This window comes from Telmatherina bonti (assembly GCF_933228915.1).
Source record: "Telmatherina bonti genome assembly, chromosome: 13".
NCBI lineage: Eukaryota > Metazoa > Chordata > Actinopteri > Atheriniformes > Telmatherinidae > Telmatherina > Telmatherina bonti.
This window is the reverse complement of record NC_136611.1, coordinates 23,490,075-23,506,711: the sequence shown is the minus strand read 5'-3', so window position 1 is coordinate 23,506,711 and position 16,637 is coordinate 23,490,075. Positions and strand designations below refer to the sequence as shown.

Genomic DNA, 16,637 nt, shown 5'->3' with positions numbered 1-16,637 from the left:
AGGCGAAGGAGGATCCGCAGAATCAATCTGAGCCATAAAGCTACTGCAGTCGGTTGGAGGTCAGTGGTTCTGTCACACAGCCACAGATCTCTGCAGCAAACTCCACATGCCATCTCAAATAAGCTTAAAGTATCCTGCAACACATGCTTGTGGAGACAGGGTCATCTTGAAATCAAAACCCAGTCAAAAAGAATTTAAAAGAGCAAAGTCACCTTGTTTTCTATTCAATCAATTTATTACTTGTAATTTTTACCTTTGGATCCTGTGTAGTTTTATTCCTGGTGGATTTCAAACCTCAATGCCCCCCCTCCAAAAAGAAAAAAAAAAAGAAAAAAAATGTAAGTTTCCAATTGTGTAATTTTGGCAGGGTTCTGCGTGCCATATTGCACCGATAGATGTCCTTCTCTTTCTGGTTTCTGTGGAGATGATTATTCACACATTTCTTGAATGTAGACTGTGAGAGATTAAGTATTAAATAGAACATTTGTTTGTATTTATCTCTGCTACATTTATTACAGCATTAATTATGCACAAATAGACATAAGCAAGCATATATGGGTCACATTACTGTTCTCCTTATTTCATTGCCCCTGTTAGTTTTCTGTTTCCTATTTGTATTGTCGATATTCTTCAAGTGGATTCAACATCTATTCATTTGGGACTGCTGAATCCACTGAGTGACAATTGCCTACATTAGGGTGTGCTGTTTCAAAGTTGTCAAACATGTATGTGTGTGTGTGTGTGTGTGTGTTGGTGTGTGTGTGTACACACACAACTATCCTCATCCTCTCCCATGTCAGTTCGAAGAACACATGCCCTCTGAAGCCTATCCCACAGAGCATTGAGTTGTATTTGAACACGCAGTGTATTGATTGTCTAAGGGATCAATGCAACACTTCTATCGTTGATTCATTTCCCCTGTTCACCAGGCTCAATGGGTGCTCTTTGATTGAGTTCTTTAGCCACTGGTTTTCAAAGTAGGCAGCTGAGAGACAATCGATCATTGTACAGGTAACCTGACCCAGTTTGGGAGATGTACTGTACCAGGCTGTTTTTGGGCTTTTTTTTCCCACATACTTACACATACACACACACACACACACACACACACACACACACACACACACACACACACACACACACGCGCGCGCGCGCGCGCGCACACACACACACACACGCACGCACGCACGCACGCACACACACACACACACGCGCGCGCACACACACACACACACACACGCACAGTCCCTTAAATCAACAGTCTGCTGTCTTGTATCTGACAGTCGAAGCCCCCACTGAGGGGGAGCTGAGGAGGGAAAAGGACTGGCCCAGATGACATTACTCTGTAGCCTCTGAGATGAAGCAGAAAGAAATCAGGATGCTGCTGTACTTTTATCATCAGTTTCTCACTTTTTCTCTCTCACACACACACTCTCACTCAGATGCTTTTGTGCTTTTTTCCCTGGCCAGTAATTCTACCCCCGGCCTCCAGTGCTCCCATACAGTACGACCAGTTTTCTGAAAGCACCATACTATTAATGCGACACCAAGGCTTGACTGTGTGGATTTCTCAGGAAATTAAGTACTTCATCATGGCCAGAATTATGGCAAATGAGATGTAAGTGCATAACTGAAGGTTATGTGAATTGGTCTTATAATTCTCATGTACGAACTAAAAACACATTGTACAGTACATGTAAGTGTGGGGTAAAAAGCCAGTACAGGAATTTAAGAGTTGTTTCTTAGTTTAGTAAACCTAAAAGAGTGACAGAAGTGCAATACCAATGTGTAATTTAAGCACTTATGTAACATTATCTTTTCGATCATTTGCGATCAAATAAATAAAAATCTTTTATTGTTAGATGCTTTTTAAAGTTTACAACTAGTTGGGAACTTTGCTAAGTTTTTACTAAATTACAATACAGTAGCTTTATGATTACATCACAAACTGTATTTTCATTTACTGGTCAAACAAACCTGTGAATTGTTAGACATTAGACATATTTCCATAAACCAGGGTTCAGATTTTTAACTAATTTGCATGAAACTGTCAGACTGCGACTGTACAGGCTTTGCTAAGAAATGAAATAGCAGGTGCAGTGCCAAAAAGGAAACAAACATTAATAAAGAACAAACAGAAAACCAGCCAATGAAAAAAGAAAGAACATTCTTTGAAATTCAAATGAGTAAATAATATTTATTCTTTAATGTTAGTGATTGTTGAACATGTTAATTTTCTTGTAGAAACAGCTTTTCCTGTGATCAGTAAATATTCACTGTATCAGAACACATAAACAAAAAACGTCATTTTTAAATACTGTGCTTCAAATGTTTAATTAAAAGCTAATACTTTAAACCTCAACAGGACTGTTATCTCTAAAAGACAATGAAGAGAGAGTACAATGGCGTACTTGCTGCTATGAACCCAAAACCGTTTTGGTCAGACTGCTCATGTGCATGTTTTAAGTTTGTGTTCGGCTTTGACCCCACTACTCAATGTAGATATGTTCTCTTAATTTGATATAGTCGTGATGAGAGAAATTTTCACCTGCAGCCTACGGATGGTGAAGGAGCTAAAAACAGCAACAACAAAAAAAGGCAGCATTAGTGATATTATCAGCAGGCAGCGTACTGGACTGTGATGCAGCTGCACCAAGTATGAAACCATGAGCAAGATCTTGGCAGTTTAAATACTCTGCCCACATTTGATATGTACATTTGATGTGTGGTATGTAGACTGTGAGACAGATCACACGGGAAGCAGCATAGCAGCTCGACTTGCCTGCCTGTACTGGCTCACTGGCATCGCCTTGCTAGCTGAAATAATGAAGTGAGTGGCAGAGACTGTTGATAATTCCTCACTAATATATCCATCTATATATCTGCTTTTCATATTAACTATCCTCTGACATTAAAGCCCCTAAGGCACAAGAGGATAAGTATTGGCAGCTTCTGTCTTCTATCATGACTCGTGAGCAGTTACAACATGTCCTGGATCTGGATATGTCTTAAAAAGCAGGATTAATACTAAATCTAAATTTGTTAGCAGCAAGATGAGGGAAAACTATTATACAACTAATATATTTTGGTATGGTCATGTTTTATTTTACATATTTTTACATGTTGGAATATGATATCTGATCCAGTTAAGCCTAATTTATAACTGTAAAATGTGTAATAGTGTGCCGACAGCTTTAACCTACAAGCCTAATAAACTGTAAATGACCCTGAATGCTTGGGTGAGTGTTTTCCTCTTTTAAAGCCTGAACTTACAACTTTGTTTGGGATCAGTGTAATTTCTGAAGGCATTGAGGCAGAATTAGGCAGTCTGAGGGAACACACATAATTCATGCCCAACTGTGGGAAATACTCAAAAAAGTACGTGAAGTCAGGGTTTTTTTAAATTTTTTTTAAAATTAAATTTATGATAAACTGATAGTAAACTTTTATATTTCTTTTTATTTGTGCTCAGAACAACAAAAAAAGATATTTTTATTTAGTTAATAAATCTTTTATTAAATGAGAAATAGATTATGAGGACCTACATTTGATGTCATTGTTCATCCTGAGAAGAAATGCTCTAACAGGGAATTATTCCTTAATCCATCCTGGTTTTTACTAACATCCAAAGCTTTGTTGAAGCCTTCTTGATCATCATCTTACATACATACACAATGCTTTATTTTCTTATGTTTTTTGTTTCTACTTCTAGCTGTAGTTACTAAGAAGTTGGATTGACTTTACCAATCTGTGGGCACTGGCTTCTCTAACAACAAAACAAAAATGGGAAAAGGAAGAGTTTTTTGTTTGTTTGTTTTATTCTTTTTGTTTTGTTTTGTTTTTGTTTTTGTTTGTATGTTTTTGGGGGGTTTTTCAGTGCAAAGGAAAAAATAGGCTGTTCGAAAGTAAAATCACCGAACAGATCCATCACATGCAAATTTCCATACATCAAGTCATCAACACATCTTGTGAGTGTACTGACATATGATGCAACTAGCATAGCGGAAGATCTGATAGAATTAGCAATCATCAATAAATCATACATATTACAGCATGACAAGCCTAAATATTTGAACATCATGATGACATTGTGTCTTGCTCATGGCCAACTGGGAAGATAGTGTGAGGGCTATATCAGATGTTGTAGTAAAACTATGCCTCTATCAATTACTACTTATTAAATTTTAATTACCTCGGAGCACCACTCATCACTTTTACTTAACTTAAGATTCAGGAGGATGAGAAAACCTGAAATATACTTAATTCAATAAACACAGTCTCACTTAAAGTAGTAAATTCTCAGAACGAATGAACCAGAAATTGTACATTCAGAAATTATGACAAGAACGGATGAATTGATTATACATATTTAATACAATGATGGTAAACATACAGCAGTGAAAATGAGCAATGATGGAGAGGTTATTGGTGAGATGGTCAAGTGAATTTGTTTACAGGGATTTTCATTTATGACAGTAATAATGAGAGGTAAAAATGAATTGAATGAAATGGGGCAGAAAGGAACTGGTTGGAATTGAAGCAATTAAATCGGTATCATTATTTCACTTAAATCTTTGTTAAAATTATACTTAGTGATATTGTGTTTGAATGAGAATTCAAATTTATACTTTGGTTAAATTTGATGTACTGTTGAACACCACAAGTGATATCAAAGCGCTATGAAGATCCTACTTTTTCCCGCTGGGTCAGTTGATGGAGCCGGCGGACCGGGTGGTTCTGTCCTGGACTGCAAGTCTCCGGGAAATGGACCTTCTGGCGTCGGGAGAAGTAGGTCTGGAGCTGCTCTGATGAACGGGTTGGGATCTCTGTCCAGCAGAATCCCAGAACCAAGGGCGGTGTTTCTCGTACTCAAATTATTCCAAAGGTTGTGTTCCACGCGTACTGTCTGAGGGTAGGCAGTACTTGTACAGACGCAAAAATTAGTGGAACTGCGGTTCTGGTGAATTACTGATCTCAAAAAGGAAAAATAAAAATGTTCGCTGGGTAAACTTAAACAAGGCTTGTTTCGCCTTCAACACAAATATTACTTTTCTGTTCGAACTTATCTCGTTAAGATCTTACGCGCACAAAAGAAGAGAGATGGAGTAAACTTATGAGAACAAAGAAACAGCTGCGTACAGCGGAAAGTTGCGAGAGGGCAACGAAATTAAGTCAAAGTACAAGAATCACGGCGATCGAGAGTCAAGGGCCGAGAGAGAAGACAAGTGAGGACAAAAAAACCCACGAAGTCCAGAGCGCGGGTCCATTTAACTGGACCCTTCCTCCTAGGTCCTGACCAATCACAAACCACTAATAGTCAGAAGGCTGGTCAGTCTTACCCAATCAGGTCAGCTTTGATTGTTAACCAAGAGGGTAGGAGTGATTCAGGTCTTATTTCACTGCGGGCCCTGGTTCCTTTGTCCCATTTCATTAACATGATCATGATAATCAAATTATTAACTTTGTTTCCTAGCTTTAAGCATGGCAATCAACATTCTGGGGACTCATGCAGATGTTTTGTTTGCTTGAAAGGGGAACATTTACCAATAGTAATACTTTTACACATGAAACCCAATTGTTGCATATTTCACATATTTCTTATCAAGTGTGGATTAATCCATTGGCATGACTTGTCTTCCTCAGCCGATGAATCCTGAAAGAGAGTTACATTCTTATCCATTCCTATTATTTGCTTAACAGGGGTTCCAAACTTGGAAAGATATAACCAACATTATGTAGTAAAGTGTTCATGATTGATTCTGATGTGTGATCAGTTCAAGGATTTAAATCACATATGAGAATGAATAAAAAGGGAAACTTCAGTCAAACCTATCAACAAAAATCATGTAGGCTACATTAAACCAGTTAGTGAAAGGAAATTTAAAGAAGACACAAAGAAGTGCATCTGGAGTTTCTTCCTGTGGGAAGAGGGGTGGATCTGTCACCCAGAATGTATATTCGGGGAGGATCAGAGCAGAGTTGCCGGGTCTCTCTCCTGGCGCCGTTGAGTCTTATCTTGAGGTGTAAAGGTGTCATTTTGACAAGAGCCAGTTGCTTAGTTCGATGTGACATTCCATATCTATTGACCTAAGGGACTGTAAACTGTGTTAGAGGTTTTGTTCAGACCATCTGGTTTGGGGTCTGCAGGAGGTCCTGAAAGAGAAATCTGGAGGTAAATGTGAATTGTGTGTTTATCTGGGGGGGGGAAAGAAAAGAAAACTAATACACCCGAAGCCGTCCTCCTCTTTCGGGTCAAAAAGGTCATTTTCTCCAGTCCTCTAGGATGACACCCCTCTGACTGCAAGAGGAGATCAAGAGCCCATAATTTAATCCAGCCAAGGAGAAAAAGAAAAGGAAAATAAAAGTTGTTTTATTCCTCCTGGAAAAGCCTTGGAGGCTACAGATGTACATCTTTTAAAGCACACCAGACATGAACTCCAACATCACACTTCTGATTCTGCAATGCTGTAACGATTTATAGAAAGGACACATTAGATGGAAACTTGGATTCTAAGAGAAAATCAGCTTTATCACTTCTTGAAGAAAACTAATTTTAAACTAACTATGAATGAGTGATTATGTTTAAAAAATGGAATAGCACAAATATATATATTTTATCTACACTATTGGTTTTGAGGCCATCATGGTTTGTAGTGGCAATCTTTCATCACTGAATTAAAATAATCACTGTTCTTTATTTACATTATGTTGTGTTCAGTTTATGATTTTTATTTTTAAAATGATTTTCAAATGTATCTGTTGTTTTTATAAAGCAGAGCTGAATGTACTTACTTTGATCAACTGCTGTGGCTTCACATCCCAGTATACAGGAAGAGTTTGCTAAACCTGCTTTTCTGGTTCTACTTAGAAGTTTCATTTATTCTAATAATTACTTGATCAATTACAGTAAGAATATTTTAGGATTTATGAAGTTTTAAATATAACTGCTCTCTAGTGACCAAAACAAATATATATTTTACAAATGTTTTGTGAAAGATATATGGTCAAATTTTCCGACAGATAATGATCTACACAATGTTGGTCCACAATTGGTCCCTAGATGTAAGTTGCTGTGGATAAAAGTGTCTGCAAAATTACTGTAGAATAGAATAGAATAGAATAGAATAAAATATTATAGAATAGAATAGAATAGAATAGAATAGAATAGAATAGAATAGAATAGAATTAAAATTAGAGGTCTCAAAACTCAAAATTTGCCCAAAATGGGATATAAAAGCATCCACACACATTTTACATTTAAAGGACTGTGATCAAGGCAGTTTCAGGACTGTTTCTTTTCACTGGTTACATTACAAGATATCAAAAGGTGTCTTTTCTGATAGTATTAAGCTCTGGTTTTGCAAGCAAAGCATGTGTCAATTGGTGACCTTTTTCTCATACATAGTACAGTTTGCTGCAGTGTGTGGTTTTAATAGCTTGCTGGCTACACATGGGAGCGGCAAAAGGGGTGAATGGAAAGAAAGAGGGAGAGTGAAGAAGATATTGTGTGAGGGATGGGGTAGGCACTGGAAAGAAAAGGGTTGTGCATTTAATTCCAATAGATGGATTAGTATATGCCCATTAACTTTCCTTACAATAACAGCTAAGAGAAAATGGCATAGTGGAAAACTGCAGTCATTACTGACTAGCCTCATCCTTTCCTCTTGCAGCGGTCCACTATCTATTATTAATGCAAACATTATCAATAGGACTTCAGACTTATATACAGAATGGTCGATGAGTGGGTTTTGAACCTGTCAATTAGGGCTACCTCTTTTACTTTTTATTATTCTTACTCTGAACTTTTCTTTGTACTTACAGAGTCTTATTGAAAGCTGCAACATGAACTTTCTGTAAACTTTTATTATGTGACTAAATGTTATTGAACAAACTTGTCCACAGTCCTGTGCTAAACTGTCCTTTTATTTCCGGAGAAAGATTACCTATTTATTTGATTATTTTGTTCTGAGAGATATTTGCTTGTCTTACTCTTGCTTGTCTTAAGCTTTTCAGCCTTAGTCAGATGGGCTGTTAAGCTTTGAAACATTCGTCCAGTTTATATCCAGGTGTTTAAAGACTTCCTCCTGAAATATAAATAAACTTTACTGAATAAGTACAACTATATCAAATCAAATTTTATTTATAAAGCACTTTTCCTGCTAAACAGTATTAATATTTTACGTAGTTAAAAACTATTTTTGTTTATTAAAACAAGCCACTTGACAATATTGTGGCTTCTCTTTCACAGTTACACTTGCATGTACACACAAACAGAATGCAAGTGACACTTGGACCCCACCAAAGCCATATGGCTGCAGTGCAGGAACACAGCCACTCAAACAGGGCAACTGCATACGGAGCAGGCAGAGGCCCCGGTGTGGTGAGCACCCAGTAAAACACTAGAGTTAAGAATTTTACAAAGTTAAAGCAAAGAAAAAATACATCTAAAATAATAACAGGTAAAAGCAGAAGTACATGTATAAGTACATAAAAATAATGCACTTAAATAAGACAGAATAAAATAAGAGACTAAATTAAATAAATGAAAAAAAATACCGACATAAATATGTCTGACTAAAGCACTAGTAAATAAAAGCATAACTATGAAAAAGGTTAAGTTAAAAATCAAGTTAAAAGGGTAAATTTTGATCCTCAAAACATCATCAGTGTCCACAGTCGTGAGCTTCTCTGGGAGGCTGTTTCACAGGCAAGAGCCACAGTTGTGGAACAAGACCTCGCCGTTATATTTAGTCCTGATTTTAGTCCTGACTTTAGGAACAATTAGGAAGCCAGTTGGTTCATAAATTAAAAGCAGGTCAGAGAAATAAGAAAGCCCAATACCATTAACACATTTATTAATGGCTAAAATTAATCTTGAAATGCACTGGGTGCCAATGAAGCGATTTTAAAACTGGCATAATGTTTTCCTGGTCTTTGTCATCATTGGAACTTGTGCTACTGGGTTCTGGAATAACTATAGGGAAATACTTTTCAGATATTACAATAATCTAAGCTACTAGAAATAAAAACATGCATCAGCGCCACCATGCTAGCAAGACAGAGAAGTGGGCGGACTTTGGTGATGTTTTAAGATGATAAAATTCAGTCTTTGTTATATTTCTAATATGTAGGATGAAATCCACATCAGTCAAAAGAACACCCAAAATTGTCACATACTGAAAGGTTTGGTTTTGTAATATTAGTAGAATGGTCTCTATCTTATATTTAGGACTGATAATTAGAAATTCGGTTTTGTCCTGGTTAAGATGTAAGAAAGGATCTGCCATCCATGACAAATCTAGAATATAGCTTAAAGATACGTTAGCTGTCAGTAAGTCCTCAGGACACACCTTGATATAAATCTGCAAATCATCAGCATAGCTATATGAAAACCATTGTTGTGTCTCCCGATGACATCCCCAAGAGGCAACATGTAGAGATTAAAAAGAATCGGGCCTAAAATTGAACCTTTAATCCCACACTGGGTTTCATGGGGTCTTGAGAAGCTTGTATCAAAGTTTACAAAAATTGTTATCTGGGAGATAGGAGTAAAACCATTTAAGAAAAGTATCTGAGAGGCCCACCAGACTTCTCCGCCTGTCTAATAAAATCTGGTGGCCAACTGTATCAACACCAGGACAGAGAGTTTCTTAGAATCCAAGCTTAATTAACATTTTTAAACAAGTGGTCTCCATACTGTGGTTTTTCCTTAAACCAGAATGATATTCTTCTAAAGTATTGTGTTAATATAAAACAAAAATGTTTAATTAAAAGAAAACTAAATAAATAGAACAAACTTAATATAATTTTACCTAAAAATGGTAAGTTAGATGCTGGTCTGCAGATATGAAGCATCTTTGGGTCTAAATTTCTCTTCTTCAGAAGGCGCCTAACCAATGCTGCTGTTTTCTTGGCAGATTGGAAGAAGCCCATCTGAAGTGAGCAATTTACTAAAAGCTCAGCTCAAAGAAACCATAAAATGTTTCTAAAGCAATGGCATCTGAAAGAGAGGTTGTTGGGTTTAGTTGGGAGAAAACTCATCCAAGTATCTTTGCATTAACCACAAAACTCTCCAGTGTTTCCTCCAGTGTAAGAACAATGCCTGAGTTTTGTTAAAATTAACTTTCCATTGAGATAAAAGGCTAGATCTAATCATACTTCTGAAGTGGTCTGTAAAGTCCTCACATGCAGCTTTAGATAGAGGCATGGAAGACTGGTTAAAATCAGTGTTTAAAAAACTTGTTTTAAAATTGCTTTGGGATCGTTTTTACAATCTTCAACAAGGCTGGCAAAGAGTTCTTGCCTGTTTTACTTTTTAATTGTAGCTTTTAAGTTGTGTTTTGTTAAATAAAAAAAAAAAAAAAAAAAAGCTAGGTGAACGGTTAATACTGTTTTCCTTCATTTTGTTTGATATCCTGTAATTTCTTTTTATGTCTGGGATTTCTCTGTTTCGCTGGATGATTATTGTTTTGCTTTTATTGTTTTTGTTTTAAATGGAACTGCAACATTGATTGCTGATTTCAGTTTGCTGTTCAAATGATCTACAATAAATCACATGATGCAGATAAAATCTGAGCAGGAGTTTGGTTTAAAATTTCAATAAAATTTGCAACCAGTTCAGATCTAATATAGCACCTCGCAGCCACACTGTGACCCACTGGCAATGTTAAAAAATACACCGTCATAGTCAGACACAGTCAGGTCAACAAAAGAGCACACACCAGTGATCTGGCCATAGGTTATAACCAGCTCCACAGTGCGTCTTCTGTTGTGAGTAGGCTGTGTGAAACTCATTGTTACGACCCAGACTCTGCTAGGGCAATTGAGCCGCACAAAAGAAAGACTTGTGGCCAGGTGTACATGTGGACCAATACAGATTTATTGTCCAAGGGGGAAGACGATGCAAGAACAGGCCAGGAATGGCCTCAAAATAGCCAAACAAGCCCATAAAGCAGTTCAACAAAATACAGCACTACTTTAACTATTCCAAACAAAAACTAAGATATAACAGGACTGGATTGTATAGCCAAAAACACGAGTCAAGAACCATGACAATAATCAACACAACAGAAAAATAACGCAACTCTGTCAAAGTCCTCCCAAAATACAACAGTTCAGTCCCAACACAATCTGAGGGCAGACCACTACTGAGCCAGTGGTAGCCGTTGAATGAAGGACTCCTGCTGTCTTTTAAGTCCTGGCGATTAGTGGAATCAGCTGAGCTTGGAGTTCCAATTATCCAGTGAGCAGGGTGGAGATGAGCAGGTGACATGAAGGACCACTCCCAGCCAGGAGGCAGCAATCAGGGCTGTGTTTGAGCAGGAATCCCAGCTGAAGGTTCAGAATTAGTAGACTGAAAAGCAATACAGGCAGCCGTAACACTCATATAGTTTAAAAGATTTTAAAACTCCTTCACAAAAGAATTAGAGTTGTTGTCAGTGTGTATGTTAAAATCACTAGTTATTGAAATTGTGTTGTATTTTATGTTTACATCAGTTAAACAGTCTGAAAGGGAAAGGAGATTTGTGTGGTCTGTAAACTATAACACGTAAAACAATTGTTTAGTTTTTAGCTACTGCTAAAAACTAAACAATTCTATTCAAATTAGGAATAAATATTAAAATGGGTAAAATAAACAAAATCAAAAAGGATAAAAACTGTCTCAAATAAAGGAATGCTGAAGTTCAGAATGTGGCTTTTGTGTCTTGGATTTTCTCATCAATAACACTGGGAGGTCATGTCACCAGTCAGTTTTTGTTGGTTTAAATTCTCTGCTGAGTAAGGGTCCAAAAGGTTGGGCCATGTGACTGGAGCTCAAGCAACTTGTGTTTTGACTGAATGCCATCTGTCCACATTGCCCTTTAAAAGTATTGACTTAAAATCCCAATGAGCACAGTGATGCCAAAAAAAAGACATGTCCCTCTGACACATTTTAGAGAAAATAGCTGTGAGGTAAAAACAGACTATCACCTCTGACCAAAGCGGTGGAGGAGCTCAGCGTCATCAGCAGAAATGCAGGACAGGGAACACGAGGAAAAGACACTGAAGATTGTTCATGGAAAGATACAGCGCTTCACTCACAAGGACGACGCGGTTCTGGAAGGAGTTTTGTAATGTTTTTTATGACATACTGAGCTGTTGTGTACAATACAGGAAAAAGTTAGTGTCAGAAGACAAAAGTCATCAAACCTCAGTTTTGCGTGTGTCGTTTGCCGCTATGGTTTATGCCAGATAACAAAAGGACATACAAAGCTGTTGGCTCATTGACTGAATTCTTGCACCATGAGTTTACATGCGATCGTTTGAAGCTTCGCGGGCAACTGGTTTATATGAAAGTGGCAATGGAGCAGAGAGGAAGAGAGATAAGGTCAGAGGAACACAAAAGATGGTAGAAGAAAGGCGAGATGAGGGGTGGAGGGGTCACCACAGAGAAAAACATTTGTTCTTTCTCTTGTTTGCTTTATGTAACTCCCAGTATGTTGTTAGCTATTGTTTCGTGGTTGTTGTGATGCTTGCTGGAGATGAGTGAAAGATATGGTTTTCTAAAGCCTTTAAAAGCTGAAGACTGAAAGGAGTGATAAGAGTGAGCAGCTGCAACTTCTCACTTACCAGAAATTATGATGTGCAGAAGAGCTGGAACTTATAGGAGCCGCGCAGAGGAGATGTCTCACACAGGACCAGATGGAACTGTTTTTTTTTTTTTAATTGAGTCTGATAACTGTTTTTCTTCCTGCTTTCCTGCTTCGGAAATAGTTTCTTGGACTAACACTCATCTGATTTAAGTCACATTGTTTATCGTGGCAATCAAGCGATAGAAATAAGAATCCATACAAAAAGCCATTAGTTTTCTATCACTGCCAAGCCAGATGGACAGGCACTCAGCACTCACCCGAATGACTGTGTTTAAAGTGTCAGGTTGGTTGAAAGAAGTCTACCTCTGTGGGGGCCCCCTCTCCTCTTCCCTGGGGGCTGAGTGGCTGAAATGACCTTAAAACTCTGTTGAGCTAGACAGCCTGTAATTTCAGCAGCAAGAGGCGCTCTGCCGAGATATAATGGAAAGTCCGTAGAAGCCATGAAATGTGCAGCATCCTGGTGTTGGATCACCATTGTCTGAACAGTCAGGACACCTCTCTAAACTTTAAATTACTGTTTTTAAGCCATCATTGTCTGAAAGAGTCCCACTGCTAAAAAAGAAAGTTGTGTCTGTTCAGTTTCTTTAATCCTCCATGCTCTATTTTGCTCCAACAGAAATCTGACATTCTCATTGTGTATTTGTACCAAAGTAGAAGAACCTTTTTCCCATAAGAATGAGAAAAATGTGTTTCCAAAGGTTGCTTTGTGTGGGCACAACAAAGTTGTTCTTCCTCCCCCTTTTTTTTTTTTTTCATTTTCTCTTTTATCATCTGTTGCATGATGGAAGGTAAAATTGCCTTTTTTTTTCACTCTGAGGTAAAAATGGATGAGAAAGATCTTCAAGTGAGGTGAAATTATGTTGAGGGGTATAATTTTACCTTTGTTGGCACTCTTTTCCTCTAATATATCACAAAGCTATCGATGTGTTGTGGGAGTCAGTTTGAGAGTGTTTCAGTATATGAGGAAACACATGTCCAGTTTTCTGAAGTAAGGTTTTACATGTAAAGTTAGCAACATGCCAACTGGTTGGTTTGAAAGGAGGGATGGAGCTGAGGTAATGAAGTGTATCTGAGTGCATTTTGCTGCTGGAGGTTCAAGAATCATCACATCACACTGGCAGCATTTCTACTTTGGTCAATGACATAGAAAGAAAAGCACAGACAGAAAGACAGAGCGACTGTTATCACATCACCCTTCATCCCCCTTCAGCCAAACGCGTGGATTATCTGCAGACTTGGGAACAAAGCAGCACATTGCTGTGGAAGTTCTCACTTATAGACTGTCCTATCACTGCATGTATCGTTCTCTCTAAGTTTCCTTAATGGCAGCTTCCTTCCTGTGGAAACAATCGATTATTTCTTAGCTGATAAACATGCAGGTTGAGGCTCAGTATCATTAAAATGCATCTCATCAAATCCAATTACTTGAAAAGCTCATGAAAAAAGGTAGAAAATTATGAATAAGTGATCAAGCAGTGCCATTGTGATGTAATGAATATTGAACGAGGAGGAAGTATGTAATTTTCTCTGACATTCCATGTTTATTTGGCTACCTTGAAAAACAGGAGCTTGCACCCTCGGCATTTTGTACTTGTTGTTGTGTTTATTAAATACAAAATATTTTGAATACTGCCCTTACAATGCATAAAGGTTTCTGAAAAGCTGTGGTATAATATAGTGGAAAAAAAGGAAATAAGTTAGCTAAGCCAATCAAGTCAAACCTGCACACAAAATAATGCACTTTAGGGCTTAATATGTGCGTATATGTCTAGTCAGCTTAGTTTTTGTGGATCTTACATGTATTTAGAACAGGGGCTTAGAAAATATAAGCAAATATACATTTGTTAATTTATTTCCCCTTTTTCTGATTTTACAAATAAAAAGAAAGCTAGTATTTAGATGTGAGCTTGGAAAAACTTACCTTCCATCTATAACTTTATTCAAATTAACTTTTAAATTAGAATGAAGTTGTTTTTGTTGTTTATCAAAAGTAAAAAAAAAAAAAAAAATGGTATCAGACTCATACAGATTAGCATAGGCCCCCATATTTTTTCTCACTTACATGTTACAGCCTTTATACCAAAAAGAACATTATATGAAAAAAACCTTCGCATTTCCCTGATTTTTACCTTATCTTTCAGATAGCTATAATTGATCAAGCAGTAAAGAGGACACTGGCAATTTGAGGCGCATAAAGAGACACAATTTTCATCTTTTTATTCTGTTTATTTATTTATTTGCATTAGGTGCACAGGGTGAAAAGTAAAAGTCATAATGAGACACTGAGACATGCTATGGACAGCTATGATCATCCCAGCATATTGTGGGGCATGGAGCCTGACCATGGAGTGAAAATTTCAAAAAACAAAAAAGACAAGAATAATATTTATAAAAATATATACCATATCCATTTATACTCTAAAAATGTGTCCAAAATGTATCAATCAATCAGCCAAATAACATTTTTTGCAAGCAGCAGCTCCAAGTCATTTGGTGTTTGCATACAGGTACGTGCCTGTTTCTGTTCACTCAACACCAACCAGCCTGAGGTACGTTGCAACCCCTTTAAACCTCAAGCTGAAAATAGTGGTCAGGGCAGGTCAGGGAGGATGACTCATGACAAGGAGAAGAAAGAAAGAGCAAGAAATGTGCAGTGACTGTGATTCACTTAGTGGGCAGCTGTGATGTGAGTAGCACAGACAGGGCAACTTTGCACACGTTTCCCCCAATAAACCTACTTAAGTGGATTAGCGATGCCACCCGAGGGGCCTCCATAGACTTAAAGCTCTTATCACAAACACACTGAAACAAAATCTACTATTTTTATCAGTCCCTTTGGTTTGTGGTGAAACAGACGTTTTGAGAAACAGTTGCGATGTCCTGCTATACAACTGTAAAACACATGCAAGGTCGTCTCTTATTTAAACACAAATTCATCACCACTGGAATTATGTATGCTAACACAATAACTTGATATAAGTGGTATAAGTGAGTGGTTGCTGTTTAGAGCACCTGTTGTGGCAACCTGGAAGCAGATGGTGCTTTAACTTTCCCAGTTTGTTTCTGATAACAAACTAGTATAAATGCAGTCAAAATTTTGAGGAGTTGACATGAATTTGTGCAAACACTCGTGTGTGTTAATCTGTCATGTGCTTTGAGTTTATACCTCCCTTCTTTCTGTGTCTGCAGGTCTAGGTGGGTTGATTACATAGACAACTGCTGGATGCCACCACACACCCTGAGCACCTGTCCCAATCAAGACAATCACCAAGCCTGTTTGGCCTCTTATGCAAGGCTCATCGGTTAGTACAGGGTTGCACTGTATCAAATTAGAAATAAATATCTATATATCTATATATAGCTATATATATATATATATATATATATATATATATATATATATATATATATATATATATATATATATATATATATATATATATATATATATATATCACACACACACACACACACATATATATATATATATATATATATATATATATATATATATATATATATATATATATATATATATATATATATATATATATATATATATATACATATATATGTGTGTGTGTGTGTGTGTGTGTGTGTGTGTGTGTGTGTGTGTGTGTGTAAAATGTGACGGCAATTTAAAATATTTTATTACAGAAAGGCCGAGGAGTAAGACTCCATTTTTCTCTTTTCCCTTCTGGCTTGATATCTCCACCGGCATACTGGACATCAGCTCAGTACCAGAAGTAAATTAGGGAGTAGAGGCACAGAGAGAGTGTTTACTTAATTAAAACACTCAACAACCATCTGTTTGCTCATAATAAATGTTGTGCAAACAATGTGCACAGACTGGTGCATGCATGTTTTCCAATCCCAGTATGCAACAAAGCACATAGGTGATGCCATGGAGGTTTTAAAAGATTTGTGAATTTGAACTAAATATTTATTCATGTTACTTTTTCTCTGCTTAATGCTTGCTGAAGTGATAACATGTTACAAAACTTT

The 16,637-nt window shown here is 37.2% G+C and overlaps 1 protein-coding gene across 1 annotated transcript in view; it reads left to right on the top strand.

Annotated features, from left to right (window-relative positions):
• The window catches only part of LOC306763767 (GDNF family receptor alpha-2-like), a 60,258-nt gene that overhangs the window by 33,245 nt on the left and 10,376 nt on the right, over positions 1–16,637 (top strand). The window contains exon 5 of the mRNA XM_079250664.1: positions 15,822–15,934. Coding sequence (XP_079106790.1) covers positions 15,822–15,934 — 113 coding nt within the window. The remainder of the gene's footprint in view (positions 1–15,821; positions 15,935–16,637) is intronic.